Genomic DNA, 18,537 nt, shown 5'->3' with positions numbered 1-18,537 from the left:
CTGAATGCTTACCAAGTTGGCCATGACAATGGTATCAACAATGACAGGACTGGTTGAAGTTCCCAGTGTAAACTGGAGTCCCCGAGGTGGCTGTCCAGTAGTAATATCATAGCAGTGTCCTTCCAGAAGCAAATACTCCAATTCGTATTCTGCAGCGACAACATTATCCACCTGTAAGGAGAAGGATACTGCTGAATTCAGCACTAGCTCTGAAGTCCAAATGTTTAGTGATTCAGTTACTCTCTAAAATAGCCATACTAATTAAATAATGCTTACTTTATTTACCAGAATAATTTTATTAAGTAAATACCTAGAAAGCCTCAAAGAGCTCACCTCCTTCGAGTGATAAACTTCACACACATATTGTTAAGAGTGTCCCTGACCAAAAACATTTGAATCTCAACTGGTAAGATGCTAGGATAAGAAAAGGGAAGGACTGTTGCTCTATTTCACAGTTGGTTGGGGTTTTTTAACATTTATTGGAGAATGTAGTCAAGTAAGTGATCGGTCTGGCATCTCATAAAAGGTACATGATGGGCTCCAGAACTTCGAATCTAAACCTTTTAAAGCTTGTCTCACCTAATATTTATCATCTGAAATAAACAGTTTATTTTGCTCTGCATTACTCTTACAGTGTGCTAGGGTACTGTCAGAAAGACCAACTCCTTTTTTCTACACTGAATGGAATTGCCAAGAAAAGAAAATAAAAAAAAACAAAAACAACCCCACAAAGCCAAAAAACCTTGGGTACCTACCAGGCTAAATTCAGATGTAGCCTGAGGGTACTACATAAGCAAAATATCAGTCTAATCTCACAAAGCATCTTCTCTCATTGCACATCCAAAATGACAGTTTAATTGCTATAGCACCAACAGACTGCATATTGGGAATTGGAAATTGTGCACCTGCAAAAGTAAAGCTGCTATTTATTTGGAGGCTCAGGATGGTACTTTGAATGCCTGAAGCATGTAATCCCTCTCTTTCTCAGGCTTTCAAGGGGGGCATGGGAACTGGAGACTTGAAATGTGTAGTAGTACCAGCCATTTGATGGTTCATCTATGGCTTTCCAGTTGGGTTAAGAGATGAAAAGCACCAAAAAAAAAAATCCAAAACAAAACAAACAACAAAATACCCACACAAAACAACAACTACCCAGTTTCCTAGGTTTCTGAACAACTAGTACAGGATTAGCAATATCAGACTCTACAATTATGCTGCATCATATTCCCAAACAATATCAGAGAGATGTAAAAGTAAGAGGACACCAGTAGTATAACGTTCAGTGAGAAAGTAACGCACGTTCGTAATGACCACAAGGTTGTACCCACTGTTGCTTTTCAAGAGGCCTATTTGTAAAGGGTTTGACAATGTTGTTACACATGCAGTGGGCAGGTTTCTGTACTGCCAGAGCCACCTGCGCAGCTGGGGCTGCTGTGGCCAGTCTCAGCAGGCAAGGCCCAGGGCTGGCTGGTTTTAGAGCCTGAACTTCCCTCTCACCAAAAGAGATGGTTCCTCCAGGTCAGGGTTGAGGCATATCTGTGGGGAAGCTTGTCCTGCCACTGCCCATGCCATAATCATTTTGCAGATAAATAGAGGACTTCAGCCTCCAGAGCTGTCTGGTATCTTTTGCATATGCTGGATCATACATATAAAATGACTGGGTTTAATGTATATCTGCAGTTCTTCAAGGCCAACTAAATAATGGCTCATTTCAAGGGAAAAGCCTATTTGACCGCCTCATTTAACTTTCATATTTAACATTACACCCTGAAGTCCAAAATTTTCTACTTTGCATCACACATCGATTTTCTAACTTCTAAGATACGTGTTTTTAGTGCCCATCATAACATGTTAGCGTAGTGCATTTTGTAGCCACTTACTAGCCCACTATTTCTAGACCTTCTGAAAACTACTAAAGTTAACTGCTAACAGCAAGAGGTTAATAAGTAGCCACAGGAGCATTTGCCAGTAACTAAAGGTGTGAAAATGAACAGGTAGCTAAAACCAGCTTGGTGGCTTCTTGGAGCAAAGGAAAGTAGGTAGAATTTACTTACTGGAACAACACTCAGATCTTGCTTCAAAATTTCTAAACAGAGGTTTAAAAAAATAACAATCTTCTTTTTAACTGTGGCATTAGCTGTAGGGAGCTCTAGTCTGAAATAATTTTTCAGTTAATAAATTGAAAAAGTTATTTAATGACCAACAAAGAGTTTCTTTGTTTCTAGCTCAGGACGCTCTGAAATGTTATATATACACCCTCAAAGCATCTGTAGGATCTACTTCAAGCCTATCATATTTTTTAACCTGTAGTTCAAGCTTCCATGAGTGATTGAGAACAGCAATCTTACTGTGAGTGAGCTTAGGTTTACCTGCATCCCTCCTAGAAAATATTTAGGGGTCTGCGAACATAAAAGGTGTTAATATCCAGAGTCCTGTGTTTATTAGCATTTTAGAATTCTACATTTCTTTCCCATTACAAAAAATAAGCCCTGGAAAAAACACCACCATTTAAATGCAGTAATAGGAACATGTTGATTTCTCTTACCTCCTCTAAGTAAATATTATCAAGGTCATATGGGGTTCTGACAGATTCCACCATCCAGCTCTCAGGAGTATTTAGGTTCAAAGTGAACAGCGGAGACTGGGGCATATCCAAAAACTTGGCAATTGGTCCTGGAGCAAAGTTGTTATCTGCTGTGAAAGAAATCTCCGGCTCCAAAACATAGCGATAAAAGCTGAAATTTCAGAAAGAAAATGTCAGAGCGTATTTCTGACAAACTTTGCAAATATTTCACTCTTTTTGAACTTGCTGACAGCATCAGCTTTCCGAGACCTCCAGTGTCTCCGAGAAGCCCGATACAAAATTTTTATTCCCTCTTGCATACAGGAGGCTTTGTCCGAAGCAACACAGGTTGTGCTGACCTTGGAAGAGGTCAGAATTTTCATGTTGAAGGACCAGCCAGCATGTGCAAGACTCAACCATTAAGACTATTACGTTATTTATTTAACTTACGTAAATAAAAATGCACCTAACTTGTAAACCAGCAGAATTACCTCATGCTATCCACAAATTCCCATATCCTCTGTGGGAAGTTGTAAAATTATATTAACAAGCTCAAAGCAGTTACTGAGACTTCCTATAGGACATTTGACCATGTTTCTGTGCTTGCACATTCCGAGGGGTTTTTCTTTCTCTCTCTCTCCTTTTACCCTGGCATGGTATTGCTTACCTTTTCAGTGGCATGTCAGAAAGTTTGGACTGGCAGTTCATAAACACTCTTAGGTTCATATTTATCAATTGGTTCAAAACCTAAAGTAATGAGAAAAAGACATCCCTTAAAATGCTAACTGGGAAAGCTGACCACTTTTTATAGACAAGACCTGAAGGGGGCATGTTACCTGCTCATTCTCAAGCCTCCCTTCTCATTATTTGCCTTACCATACCAGCCTTCTGTTGGTGGTTTTAAGAACAGTTACCTGCTCCATTACATTGCAGGTGTTCTTTTAGGGATGCAGAGACTTTCTTCCTTGAGAACAGAGTCATCGCAAACTAAACTGTTAAAACAGTGAAACTAAAAGCTATCTAGACGATATCTAAGTGTGATCTTGTTACTGTGCAGTATAGTGTAATTAGTTTTTCCACCAATACATGTATTGTGCAACTCGGATGCACTGTTAGAAGGCCGTTGGTCACCACCCAGTCAAGGAGAATACAAACATTCCAAAATTACAGAACAGAGACAACTTTTTGAAATTGCCATAAAACACATTACAACATTGCATACATACCAAAAGTAACGGAGCAAGTCTTTGAGCATCTCTGGTCACAGGATCAACAATAGCCACAACATCAAAGTATGTTTCTCCCTCTTTTGGTCTCAGTTTAACTGCACTAAAAGGAAGAAAAAACAATTTTAGAGTATCAAACGCATGGATAAACATAGGAAAAAACACTATCCATCTCATTTTGAAGTCAAATTACTTCCTAAATGCTATGTGCCTTCTGAAACTAGATAGAGGAGAAAAATGCATATATACATGTATAGAGATAGGAAGACAAATTAATTTACAGAATCTCACTGTGCCCTGAAAACTGTTGGGAATTTCCCTGTTGCTACGTGGATTTTTTTTTTTTTTTTAAGTTATATGCAACTTAAAACAATGGGATTGTTAGAAGACAAGGAAAAGCATATCACTCAGCAAACATCAGCAATCCTATACCTGTATCGTTCTTCAAAAAAGTGATATTCAATCCTTGCCTCTCCTTTTGGCTGAGCAGAAAGAAGAGCATCCACTTTCATTACCAAGTCACTTGCACTGAAAAGAAAAAAAGGCGGGGGGGAGGTTTACAGATACTCAGAAAATGCATGTACCTACCACATTTCTGCCAGTTAGCAGCAAAAGAGAAGACAGACTGAATTCAGATACACAGGCTAACACTTTTACTACCTCTCTACACAAGCTTTGAAGAATTACACGTATTTAAGGATTAATCTGCCATTAATTTAAACAGGTTGCAGCCTTGTTACTGAGAGTACCAAAGGGTTTAACTCTAACAAATACAGAACAGCTGGTATTTTAGAGGTCAACCATGCTACAGGCACTGCATTCCTGAACTTCACCAACCTCTCTTAGACTTACAAGTGATTTCGATCAAACCCTTGTTTCACAGCATTCTTCTCATTTTACACTGCAACTCTTTACAAACTAGGAAGCAATCCTGTATGTGGAGAAACTTTTGAGAGAGAGGGGTCCTGTCATTAAAAGAGAATTACTTCTGACGACTTCTTCCTTTTTATTATTCCCATAAATTCTCAGTCTGGTATTTTAGGAATACATTTATTCTTGAAAATGTAAGACCTCTTGAAAGTTCAATGAAAATTGATTTGTACATCATAGCTTTGCCAAGAAGCAAGACTGTAACTTAAAGGTCTGTCAGCTTTTCCTGAATTAAGTCTCATAGATTTATAGTGACAGCTGTTTAAATTGTTCATACCGAAAACACAAGTCTGGTGAAGTCTGCCAAGTTCTACAGTGTTTTCCAATCCAGCAGATAATTTTAAAAGCTTTCAAAAAATTTTGGCAGCATTCAAACCAGAAAACCACTGCTCTGTCCAAAACTAGCCTATGTTCAAATTACGTCCTCTTCTTCCACCCTGTCACCCTTATTTTTCTTTTGATTCCCAGTACATCAATGGATGCAAAAGTGTTTTGGAGTGCTGTTAAAACCTGTTCTCCTAGGATTCAGAATGACACAAGACTTCTGCACAAGAGACCTCATGCTTAACTTACTTGACCAGCCTTTAACAGTCAAGCAGCATCATGGACAAATGTAATGCTAAATATGAGAGAAACCATCTTCTTAGCTATAAGCTCCCACACACAAACACATACCCATAGACTTCAGTTCTTTTGAACCCGAAGATGACTTTCTTTAGATTAGATTAGTTCACCTCTATGCTTTTTGCAGTAATTATCTAGAGCTATGATTTTCATTTTCTTATCTCTACCTCTTTTCCTATTGTTTCTCTTTAAAAGGTTAAAAGCAGTTTCCATGATTCTGTACTACTGACAGTGAAATGTATTACTAACATAATTTTTATATTGATAGGCCAAGCAGCACTTAGCTGAACTGCAAACAGATTCAGAAAGCATACTCCAGTGTCTCATTTTCTCCCCTTCTTTCTGCTTTTAAATCAATACCGTAGTAATCCTACATATGAGTTATGAAACCCTGACAAATTGGAGGCAAATGGTTTAAAACAGCCTGTCAGTTAAGATTTAGCTGGAGGAGAAACCCACAAGAAGTCTGAAAGCCTTAATATTAATGAAAAGTTAGGCTTCTCTCCCATTTAGAGGGGCAGAAAGGTAATTCGGTGCAGAAAGCATTTTCAAGAATAAATGGAATAATGTGCAGCAGTGTATACCACTTCGTAACACATCCCACAGCAAGCAAACAACTCTTCTCTGCATATGGACATCTTCTCTATGGGTAAAGCTGTCACCAACTGCAGTCAACTAAACCTTAAATGAAACTTCATTTAGCTCAACACAGCAATGAATTTAGCCAGCCCCTGTAGAATGCATCACCACCTTCAGTATTTTTTCCGTCCACCTGTATCCCTCCCAAACCCCACAATCCCAGAAACCACTTCCCTGAACTCCTCAAATAACACAGCAGGCTGTTGCCACCCATGCTGCTGTGATCCAAGGACTGTGATCTCAGTGAGTACCAAGACATTTACTGTTTCACGTTCACTTGAACGGTTCTATAGTAAATTCCTACAGACTTGGGCACTCTCCCAGTTCCTTGCTGCTTGTCAGTGATGCTTCAGCCAACACAACTTCTCCAGCTTCCGTTATGAGGTAACGATCCAGCCATGGCAGGTTGCTACTAGATACAGATAATGAATCAAGAATGATGAACCCTCAGCACAGTACCATAGTAGGTGTTGCCGGTACTCTCAGAAGTGCCTCCTGAATCGGGGGGGATATAGTTACAGCTCCGTACTGCCAGGAGATTAGTGACTTTTTTGGTAGTTCACAAAGCACTTCAAACCCAGGAAAGATATTTTGCATCTTTCTCCTTTCTCACTTGTCCCTCTGAACAGCTGAGCCCTGACCATACCAACACATGCATGTTTGTTTATAGCACCTATTTCAGGTGTATTTGATAAAGCTTTCTCCAGGCTGCAGAAAGTCATGTTACTGAAAGTATCACCACTTGTTTGTAAGCTTCTTCACATTTACTTACAGATCTTCTTCAAATCCCAGCTGCTGAATCTGAGATTTGATTTTCTGTCCCGATGTCTTTAGTATGATGTTCTCAAGGAGATGGAAATCATCCTGATTGAACATCTCACCATCCTCTAATGGGCCAATAATCTACAAAGAAAGTGGGTTCAGCATTATTAGGTAAGGCTACACTGAAACAAAATTCCAAGATGTATTAAATAAATACTCTAGCCCAGTGTCAGTTGGCTACCAACTGTTTAGACAGTTTTAATGTCAATGGCAGCAGAATTTAAGAGATAATTCTAGCTATTTAGAGCCAAGCGTCCCAGACTAAGGCATAAAATAAACGCTTACAGTTTTCACCCAGTGCTTGGTTTGCAAAAATCAGACATATTACACACATAATGCTACATCTTGAAGGGGCAACAGAGTACTAGCCCAATTCCAGTAGTCCAGCAAAACTCCAGCAAATCTTGCTTCTCTAACCTTCAGAAGCCTAAAAGCTACCTAGACAATTCTTGCTATTTTGCTAATGAAAGAAATAGAATACCGCAATTCATCGCTTGAAATTTTAAAGTATGTAGTAGCCACTGGAACTTGCTTTTTCTTCCTAACTAGCAAGCAGATGACAAAAGAAAACTGAATGCTGTACACAGCTGGGTTTCATTATTTGCAGTAAAATACTATTGTGACATAATTTGCCTAATCTAAGTGGCTATTGTAAAATGAGCTGGTGGAAGAGACCAAAGCACCTTGATCAGGGCCAGATACAGCAGCATTTTGCCCAATGAACTGAAGCAGCACAATCATTCAAATTTATCATCCCTTTCTGCCCCTAGACACAGTTCATTGCCAACTGAAAACATGAAAGCAACTCTGTTACTGAGAGATCTGAATTTGTACAAAACACCAACAACTAACTGCACACAGTACAAAGAAAATATAACTACAGGCCTGAATAAAATCAAACTGGAAGTGGTCCTAAAGACTGCTGAGACATAAAGAAGGCTGAGACTCTATGTCTGATCCCTAGACTCTGCTGCTCAAGGTCTGCTTCCTTCCCACGTGTGGAGTATCTCATTTTACTGTCTGATGGTTGATCTCACCCTTCCGTTGCTGATGACAGCCCTCTGCCCCTTCTTCAGCTTTAGAACGTCTCTGCAGTATATAGCATGGGAGAGAATAAAATCCACCTTGGGAGATTCAAAAGCTTCTTTAAAAATATTGATATCCATACCCTGAAAGAAAAGAATACTTGACACTGAAATGGGAAGAAAAGTATACCTGTGCACACTTTAAATGCACCTTTTTTGTTTCCATTCAAGAACATTTTTATATGTTGCTAAAATTTATCTCCAGGTCCCTTTTCTTTGTGGTCTTAAACCTAGTTCTTGCCTGTGACCTTCAAAAGTTATCACAACTTACGATGTGCAGGGCCACAGCCCTAGTAATTTTTGCTACTTAGACCAGTTGTTCTGTTCTTCTGTTCTTAAGTGATTCTTGCCTAACTTTTTTAAACCGACTTTGAGAAATGTAATTGTAATTTTTTTCTCAGCTTTTTAAAGACATTATAGTTAACCCCCGCAAGAAACAACTGACTCAAATAGATCCCTGAATCTTCATTCCTTTTTTTCAAAGATGTAGCTTTGATGTGTATGAGAATATAAATTATTTTTAGATGGACAGTTATAAGCTTACTCTTCAGAGCAAAAAACAAAACCAACACTGACTCTCCATTGTTACTGCATCTTTTGCATACAAACATATGCACTAAAAAATTCATTAGAAGAACAAGCGAAGTACCCTACCTTTGTAAATACCAACAAACTTGCTTACCCCAACAGCAAATTCTAAGATGTCGGCTCCTGCCTCTAGTGCTTTTGCAGTTTCTTCTTTTGCCATTTTGGTGATGAAGTTCTTGGCGTTATTTGATGTTTGTGTCTGTAGAGCTGCCCATATGGCTTTAGGGACAAGTGTATTCTCGCTATTTGGATCTTCACTAGGATTATTAATCATGCTAATTCGAACATTATTGCTGGATTTCTGTGTTTAAGAAAACGTGCATTAGGAAAGTTGTACATTTCAGCTGTGTTTTAAATGAGAAGACTAAGTCTATTATAATAAACTCTATAGCAAAAGCTTTGTATTTCTTAACCAGAAAAACAGATTCCAAATTAGGTAAATAACAGCACAAGGTTAAAAGGATGAATGAATGAATGAATGAATGAATTTAACATCAAGTATTTTGTTTACGTAAAGGCACCACTGTGACAGGAATCTTCTAGATAATGCTGTGCTACATAAGAGACATAGGACCATGGCTACCGCTCAGAGGTCTGACAAAACAGTGATTTAGGAGTAAGCTATCTGTTTTTATGATTCAGCTATCTCCCAGGAACAGACAAGACAGAGCAGAGAGCAACGCTCATGTTCACCTCCAAACCAGAACACAGACAACTTCAATTTGGAACCAAACATCTTTTCTTTACTGTATTAGTATAGTGCTGAGAAGGGATCCTGTCCTAGTACAAGAAGGTCAGCAACATTCCAGCCCTTACAAATTAGATGAGGCTGGAAATTAGAGACCCTGCAGGGAGAACCAATCTCCCCAGGTCGTACAACAGGAAGAAGTAAAACCTGTGTTTTTCAAGCCTCTTCGTACTGCTTTATTAGCTCTGCTAACCCATTAAAATAAAAACATTACCTACCTGATGTTTAATTGCATCATACAACAACTGTCTCCCTGAAGGTTTATCAAAATCACCAACAATCCAGAAAGTAACAGGTCTAACAAAGGAATCATCTGCAATTGAAAAAAAAAAAAAAGTGGGAGAAATTTGAGAGTGAAGGGAAGGAAATCTTCAGTTTTTCCTCATTTGAAGGAGAAATATGATGCACATGCAAAGGTTTCAAAAAAAGTAAAGTTACATAGGAAAGATATGGTTGAAGCTAAGCTATAAAGTCTGTCAAGACAAGAATAATAGTATGGGGTTTATATTAGGTTTCATTTACCTCATTCATAAAACCCACACAGGACGGCATGCATCACTGTTTCAAAGCTGGATTTATTTTTTAAAAGTTGTTTTTTTGTTTGCTACCTTTTAAATTTATAAATTATAAAGGAACCTATAAATAACTTCAGAGATTCCAACTAGGGTACCGACATACCGCCTCTTCATACCGAAGCTGTTAGTTCATAAGATCAGTTTTGTATAGAGAAAAAAGTGATGAAGCAAACATGCATTTAAACAGCTTTCTTCATTTCCTGCTGATTCTAAAGCTAGTGTTATAAAGGAACCAGAAAATTCCCAGAACAACAACATATGAAATGCTAAAGCGTGAGTTACCATAGATCTCCTTGGAAGACATTCCTGGTCAAAAAGCAGAAAGGAAAGGGGGAAAGGAGAAAGACATTAATAATTTGATAGTAATCCCAATGTGAATCAAGAAGCTGCAGCACTGTACTGGGTGTAACTGAATAACTAAAGTTCAAGTCCAACAAGCAACAAGTTTGTGATAATTTTATTAGAATAAGCTTTGACTTTTTCTTCCCCTCAAATAGATCTTCCCTCTTTAATAACTAGCATAACTGCTATTTCTGTACTGCTGCTGAGCCAGCAATACATATAACTTTCCTATTATTTTAGAAAATAAACATGCTACAGCATTACTGTAATCAGATGCCAGTTATTAATACCTTAAGTGACAGAAGGGGCAGCGACCTGAAACTGGCAAGCCACAGGATTGCAAATTAATGCAGTTTCAAATGAGCTTGTGGAGGTGTAGGTTTAATTAATGCTCTACAACGGGAAAACAAGAAACTTTTTCAGATCTAAGCGACTGAACACGAACCAAGGGCAAATAGGAGACAGAAGGAGCAACAGGAACATGTAAGGCAGTGCATGCAGGTGGCAGTGGCTGGAGATAGTACTGGGGAAACTAGTACCGGGAGAGTCTAGTAAAGATGGCAGAGGAACACGACAAATTGGTTCAAATGACAGCAAATTGTTTATGATTCCTAACTGAAATGGATATAGGAAAGGCCTGATTAAGCTCTGTGTTATGTCGGTGCATGTATTTCTTACATTGAGAAGTACAGCTGAGTTTTAACACTAATGTATAGACTTTATGTATAACTGTTTTATTACAATACTATCATTGAAAAAGCAGTACATGCACCGGAGGAATAAAAACAGCACAGAGCACGCTAGGTGTCTTCTTACATAACAGGCAATAACAATTTTCTTCTGAATCCATGCGCCTTTTACTAATTTTGAATTATGAGATACAACTAGAACACCTTTTGTATTTTTCTAGTCGGTGTCACTGCAGGATCAGAGCTTACGCTGCCGCATTTCTCGTGGTCATTCGCAATAGAGCAAGAGCAGGTTGGGTGGGACTTCAGTATTCACTGAAGGCTGGGTTTTAAAAGGGGAACATGCCATAAAAAAAAACATCTTTCTTTTTAACAGTAAAGATTTTGCCGTTACCCACAGGCCTCAACAAGGCTCAATACGTGTGTTGAGTACTGTATATACGCTTGGAAACACACATAAAATTAGATTTGGGTTCGTAATCCACTGCAGATGTTACCTTTCTTTGTTAAGTAGGTCATGCTGTTTGCAACAGCAGCTGTCTTATCTTTGGAATCCAACGTGGTAAATCTAGCAAAGTCATCCACGTAAAAGTTATCTGAAGAAGAGAAAAAGTATTAGATGCCAAAGCAAACTATTCCATGCAAAATGAAAGAAAAATCACTACTATTACCAGAACATTAAGAACACATCCCATTTTGTTCCTCATGATACTGCTTTTTATGTCTCATTTCCACTATTAATAGATAATAAGCTGAGGAATACATTTGTATTGTCTCGTAAGTTACATTAATAACTACATTGCATATTTGATATGCAAAAGTCTGTTGAAAGAACTGTTCAAGTCTCACTTCGTTGAAGTTAATTTATGTAAATAATATACATTTAAAAATCTACTGTTACTAATTTTTGAGCAACTCAGAAATGGTTGTTTTTGCAATACTGTCATTAGAGCAGAGTCGCTGCATTGGGTGTTAATACATTTAGCCATGAAAAGTTCTAAGATACATTGCACAGCAAATCTTAAGTAATTATGAGATGACTGTCAATCTCTGCTCAAAAGCTTAGAAATAAGAAACAATCTGTTGCTCTATTCATTATATGACTGTTCTTGGCTTTTGCTAGCATTGCTAATTCCTCAACTTCGCAAGTCAGATTCCCCTAAAGGACTGTATAAAATCAAAACAAATGCATGTTCTGAAAAATCTGTAGACATTAATGTTGTTATTGTACATAACATCTCCCCCAGCACTGGGGCTAGACCATCACTTGGGGTGCTGTTAATACTTTGCCACTAGAGCTTTCCATTAGGACAGCAAAAGTCTTTGACTCAGATACTTCAGGTTTAATGCAATTAAAATCATCCCTTACTCATTCCTGTCAGATCTAGGTACTCTCTGTCAGACGTTAAGATTCTTGAGTTAATTCTTGGAACAACATTAGGCTGGTTCATGATATACTCAACCACATCTTGGTCATTAGATAATTCACCCTGCAGGAAAGAATAAAGAAGCAATATTTGTTATTTCATGTGTATATTTGCCTTAGATAACTTAAAAACAAACAATCAGAAAACAACAACAAAACAAACCAAGAAATTATGGAAGTTAGGTTGTCTTGTGTATTATATATTCAGGGACTTTTGAGTCACTTTGTCCAAATCTTATTTGTCTCTAAAGTCACAGATGAACTCAGCACCTACCAAGTACACAGCTCGCTGGAAGATGCTTGTGGTTTCCAGGATTTTGTGCATTGTCACAGTTTCTAGGTCATCAGGATCCAGCTGATCTTTTTGAAAAGGCATTCCATTGAACAGCACAACAGGGAGAGGACCTACACCCGTTTGCTCATAGTAACCTCTTGCTGCCTAATTACAGGGAAGGAAGCAGCTTTACCACATCAGCCCATTACCACAAGGGTTCATAACATTTCCATGCAATATCCACACAAGTTTATTCTAAACACACTAAGATGTCCTTTCAGCTTTTATCTGATACAGAGAGTATTCATTTTACACAGTGCATAAGACACTTCCTGGATCTTACATGCAGAAGATGTCCTTGTCTTTCAGAGTTTCAAGGCAAAAAAAGTTACTTCATAATACAGAAATGCAAAATATTCCTTTAAGTTCATACTGTAAATAAATTCAGTCCAGTAAGAACTTTCTGGTAATAGCAAAAAAATGCACAACAAGAAATCTGACTTTACATATGGAAGCAAATGCAATGCAGGCATTGACAGTTGTAATGTAAGACAGGGTAGAGGTTTTTTCTTTTTATTTTTTTAATAACATGTTTCTTAAACCTATGAAAAACCATTTACTTGTGGGGAGGGGGTTATTATGGCCAGACAAATTTTCCCATTTCATGTAACCACTGCAAAATGCACTATCATTACTGATACTCTGTTATGGACAGAAGTTAATCAGGTTCTGCTGTTTAGAGGTTCTTACTGAGGGATTTTCACAACCTTTTAAGATCACAAATATCACGAAGCTCAAATCACATGAAAGAATGCTCAGTGTTGTTTTAACTTGTGTCCTTTATATGGAGATAAGCTCTTTCTAAAGGCTTCCTTCCTCACCAGAAGGCTTTGCAATGTTTTAAGATGCAGCTGTGCTGAATGGTGTGAGGTACACCAGTTGCAGCAAGGCCTCCAGAATGGCCTCTGAAGTCTCCTGGAGGAGAGCACTTTGCATGTGTTCAGAGCTTCTTGGGTGGTTGTTGCTTTTGTTTTGTTTGGGCTTGATTTGGCATCTAGTATGTAAAATGAAAAGGCCTCTCCTGTCATGCAAAAATGTCTGCCTTACTTGATACTGGTTTTGATTTCCTCAAAATGCTTTTCCCTTTACTTTCCTACATCGGAAGATGAAAAGCATGTGTGCATTCAAGCCTATTTATAAGACCCTGACTGCATTCCTTACTTTTACGTAAAAGTAAGACGATGTAGGCAGTATCGTCTGCATTACAGAGCTATTATGGACAGTATTTTCATTCCTTCTTTTAGAATATTCAACAAAAATATATAACCAACCCCCTATAGAACTCCAAATAAAATCTGCTTGATCTCACATACAAGTGATCCGGTAGTGATGTGCTGTCACAGTTTTTTCCATACAGAAAAGTAACAACCCCAAGAATAACTTTAAGAAATTATTTGAGGAATATTGTTGAATGCCTTGCTATAGGAAGGACATTCTGAATTCATCATCATTACTTTATCTCACACTCCAATCCTTCTGGGACATTAAGTCCCTTGGTTTTCTTATGAACCATTCCATCACCTTGATTTTTCCAAGCGATTTTAAGCTTTGTCTGCATACCAGGATGAAAGCATGACTTGTGAGTCATAAGAAAGTTATCTTAGTTCTCATACTATACCTATAGTTCTTTTAAAAGTATATATTACAATACATTATATATATTACGTATATTATATACAGCTTTGTGCTGAACATAAATACTTACTAAAGTATTACTAAAAGTCACCCAATGTGATAACAAAACAGCCACCTGGTTAGTAAGCGAATTGGATCAAGAAATTGTACGTAACTATATTTTAAAAATGGTGTTGAAACAAAAAAAGTGAAAAAAAGCTCTATTTCATGAATTCTTACCTTTCTGTTTTGATCGTAGGCAGAATCAATGCCCAGAATGCTGTTGACTTCCACATAAGGATACTGCTTCTCAAGAACACTAACCACATGCTCCACTTTCAGCTGATCTCCTGTTTTTACTTTGTTATATATCTGAAAGGGGGATACAAATACAAGTTTACAGCTGCAGCTGTAAAGCTTCTCTCCTTACCAAAGGTAAGTTGACCTGTCACCTATATTGCAGTAATTATAAGGCATTAGCAGCCAGATTGCAAAACATATTTTCACATTTATTAGCTGCAATAACAGCTCCTAAGCAATTGTAGCTCTTGTAGTTATCTTGTTTTACCTTGTAGTCATTCCAGTGAGATTGGAATCATAGAATCCCGGGTTGGGAGGGACTTCAAGGATCATCTGGTCCAACCTTTCTTGGCAAAAGCACAGTCTAGACAAGATGGCCCAGCACCCTGTCCAGCCGAATCTTAAAAGTGTCCAATGTTGGGGAATCCACCACTTCCCTGGGGAGATTATTCCAATGGCTGATTGGTCTTACTGTGAAAAATTTTCCTCTTGTGTCCAGTTGGAATCTCCCTGGGAGTAGCTTGTACCCATTACCCTTCGTCTTTTCCATGTGACTCCTTGTAAAAAGGGAGTCTCCATCTTCTTTGTAGCCACCCTTTAAATACTGGAACATGGTGATAAGGTCTCCCCTAAGCCTTCTTTTCTCAAGGCTGAACAAACCCAGTTCTCTATGCCTTTCCTCATACTGCAGGCCTCCCAGTCCTTTGATCATCTTTGTGGCATCATAAAGCATATCCAAAGAGCTACCCTTCCCTTCAGAACTCAAGACATGTTTATAAACAATACAACAGAACTCACATGTAAAGTAGGTAACTGTTTTCCTCTTGAAGGCCCAAGATTTTATTTTGGCTTACAAATACACACCAAAAAAAAAATGAGAATAAAAGTCACCAGCAGTTTAATGTTACAGTATGCCCCAGCTTGTAGATTTGTAGAACAATGTCAAACCACAGGTGAAAATGCATTTACTAGCACTTAATCATCCTCCAACATGGCAAAAGTACGCAGCAGGAACTGTTCAAAACAAATTAGAATACTGAAGGGATATGGCAGTTTAGAAGTCATTGACTGAATGTCAATTGACATTGACAACTGACAGCGGAGGCAGGATCAGAAAAACATGCAGAAGTGTTGTGTGTCACATTTGAATCCAGTCTCATTTGTTAAAGTTAGGTCAGAAGCACTTTAACAAAGAAACATGTCTTGAGCGGTACTAGTATTTGGAGATTCTCGGAATACTCAAGAGTCAAAAAAAAAAAAGGCTTCCATTATCTACATATTAGCACGTTAACATAATCTTACATACATGGAAAATACAAAAACATTACTTTGCCTTTTAAATGAATACTTACAGACATGACAGTCTGGAAAGCATAATTATTGTCCACTTCTTGTGCCACATAATTGTATGTCCTAAGGAGGGCAACACCAGGATCCTGAAGTCCATCAACATCCTCCGAGTCATTAACCACAAAGACTAGTCCTATCCTGCAACCAAATAAAACCGCAGATCATGAATCTATTACACTAATAAACGATCAACTCTTCATACAACTGTCAGCTAAGATCATAATCTTAGACAATGGCTTTTTCCAGAATTGACTGGTAAGATTTTGAGCAGAGTGGCCAGGAATCAAACTTAGGACATAGAATCTCTAATGGTGAGTCCATAAGAATCTTGCTTTTCATCTCTCTCTCATCCAAAGTACTTGCTTTTAAGAACTGACCTCTGTTTTGCTAGTAGCAAAAGTTATATTGCCCTTCCCAACCACCAATACAAGGTATCTAACATTTCTACAATGTCCTAGCAATTAGAATGTTAAAATTGCAAAAGTTACAAAAATAAAACTGATGTAAAAAAATTCCTGTTAAAACATAGTGATTACCTCAGTGGGATGTGGTTACTGAAGAACATCTCTGCCACATTCATTAATTCTGCTGTGGTCTCATGAGTAGGATCTACTATCAGCACCTGCGTATAAATTGCAAGCGGTAAGCTTCTATTTCCTTAAGAAGTCAAGCTTTCTAATTAGAGATAGCTTCATTCACGTCTCTGTGCCGAATTATCATCAGTCCTATTTTAAACACTGCCAGGGAGATGAGGCCCACTAAATAATAGTTTCTTCTAAAGTCTTTTAAGTCCATTGTCTAAAATACCCTGTCTAAACCTCTCCTTTAACCAGAAGAGACCAGACTCCTTAGGTACTTTATCTTTACCTCAGCATTCCCTAGCATCTAGGTTTCTGCCTCGGCGTGTACACAAATCCAGCCATTAAGATGTGCATGGGAGATAGGCATTGTCAGAGCTGAGACACACAGCACTGCTCTGCTCAGTGCCCTGGAGAGCCGGTGCTGGTAAGACAGTCTCAGAACAAGCCCAAACCCAGCCAGAACAGAGCCATTCCAAAGGAATTCAGGGCCCTTTATTCATGCCAAGCGTTGCCTTTTCATGTAATAATTTCAATGTTGAAAGTAGTGAAGTCCAGAGAAAAAGAGAACACAATAATGCTCCCACAGCTTGAGGTGGTTCAAGCCCGTTTGCCACTAATCAGGAGTCCTTTTTTTTTTTTTATAGGGCCACTCTGCCACATGACAAAAGTCACAGCGCAGAATTTGCAAACCCGTTAGTAGACCTAACTTTAAATAGTTTACCTAGAGACTAAAAGGATACCCAGGATTAAGCTGAGGACTGATGATTATCTTTTGAAGTCTTAGTGCAAGAATGCTTTCTAACTGAAACAACTGAAGTTGGTCTTAACTCTGTTAAGAAGATACTAATTAACATATTTGAGGGATTTCATTAACCAGCTTCAGGTATTATCACAAAGTCGAAATGCACCAAATTCTCACTTGTCAGGTGATAGTTTTTTCTGTTGATGAAGCAATTTGTGGCATCTAATAGATGCTAGAGAATCATGCTCAGTAATCTCTGAATCTCAGCCGTAACTTACTAGTATGGGTAGAACAAAAGCATCCTATCTCAAGATAATTGAAGTGACAGGGAATCCAGCATATATGTGGGTAAGATGCTGTTGAAGAAAAATGCACATTTCGTTTCTAGTCAGATGACTACTTACAAAATTATGGAAGTTTTTTCTAATTTGTCTGATCACGCCTGGAAAAGTGGGACGCAGCAGTTCTTGCACATTGGAAGCCCAGGAATTATACCGACTGTCAACTTCAAGATTGTTGATCCACTGAGAAAAAATAATGGCAATTAAATGCTTGACAGTCCTCCTGCTCAAGTCTGAGACTGCACAATATTTTAAAATCAGACACTATATTGAGAACCGTATGAATAAAAAGTTAAGCTTTTCAAAAAAAGCTAATTATATTTATAACCTTACTTTTCTTTTTTTCTTCACTGCAGTTTCAGAGCTGATTGCGAGATAAGAACAAAAGTTCCTCTCTCAGCTTACGAATGCACTGCCCAGTGGCAAATAAGGTATTTCTTCTGTAAAACCATACGCACTGAAATAGCAGGGCTTCTGATGTCCACAGCATAGTCGGAATCTGATGGCTGGATGTTCAACTTCAGAACATTGTGCAAGGAAAGACCCTCAATTCCTAAGCTGTGCAGGCCTTCCATAATGCGGGCTTCATTGCGTAGCACATCAATCAAGCTGGAAGAAAAAGTGTTGTTGAATTTTAAAGACACACCAAATAACTTGCTCTTATCCTAAGGCTTAACAGAGGAAAGGTATAAACAAGTCTGCCATGTCTGTGCATTACTTCTTATTTATCACCTATTTCTACCTGTCCTAAGGAACTTGAGATAATTTATTCAATTATATTGTATTTCTAGGAAAAATACATTAAATCAAGATAACTAAAGCATGATATACATATGTATTTTCAGTTTAACATTATTGAAACAAATTTTGACAAAGATGGTGGTTTTCAGACAAAAACTGTGCAATGGTTTATCCTTTGAGAATCAGTCTACCATCTTCAGAATAAAATCTGTGTGTTGACAGTCTTGGCGACCAGCATCTTACTAGTCACAGCTAAGATCAAAAGAACAGTACAAAA

The 18,537-nt window shown here is 38.1% G+C and overlaps 1 protein-coding gene across 1 annotated transcript in view; it reads right to left on the bottom strand.

Annotated features, from left to right (window-relative positions):
* Positions 1-18,537, bottom strand: part of UGGT1 (UDP-glucose glycoprotein glucosyltransferase 1) — a gene marked incomplete at both ends in the record, with an annotated part of 43,814 nt that overhangs the window by 9,838 nt on the left and 15,439 nt on the right. The window contains 18 exons of the mRNA XM_082003689.1: positions 13-171; positions 2,546-2,735; positions 3,231-3,310; positions 3,790-3,892; positions 4,222-4,317; positions 6,755-6,885; positions 7,842-7,973; positions 8,572-8,778; positions 9,444-9,538; positions 10,083-10,106; positions 11,329-11,427; positions 12,201-12,321; positions 12,532-12,696; positions 14,446-14,577; positions 15,858-15,993; positions 16,392-16,477; positions 17,583-17,702; positions 17,978-18,128. Coding sequence (XP_081859815.1) covers positions 13-171; positions 2,546-2,735; positions 3,231-3,310; positions 3,790-3,892; positions 4,222-4,317; positions 6,755-6,885; positions 7,842-7,973; positions 8,572-8,778; positions 9,444-9,538; positions 10,083-10,106; positions 11,329-11,427; positions 12,201-12,321; positions 12,532-12,696; positions 14,446-14,577; positions 15,858-15,993; positions 16,392-16,477; positions 17,583-17,702; positions 17,978-18,128 — 2,227 coding nt within the window. The remainder of the gene's footprint in view (positions 1-12; positions 172-2,545; positions 2,736-3,230; positions 3,311-3,789; positions 3,893-4,221; positions 4,318-6,754; positions 6,886-7,841; positions 7,974-8,571; positions 8,779-9,443; positions 9,539-10,082; positions 10,107-11,328; positions 11,428-12,200; positions 12,322-12,531; positions 12,697-14,445; positions 14,578-15,857; positions 15,994-16,391; positions 16,478-17,582; positions 17,703-17,977; positions 18,129-18,537) is intronic.

This window comes from Phaethon aethereus (genome assembly GCF_964289735.1).
Source record: "Phaethon aethereus genome assembly, chromosome: 9".
NCBI lineage: Eukaryota > Metazoa > Chordata > Aves > Phaethontiformes > Phaethontidae > Phaethon > Phaethon aethereus.
This window is presented reverse-complemented; position numbering and strand designations above follow the sequence as displayed.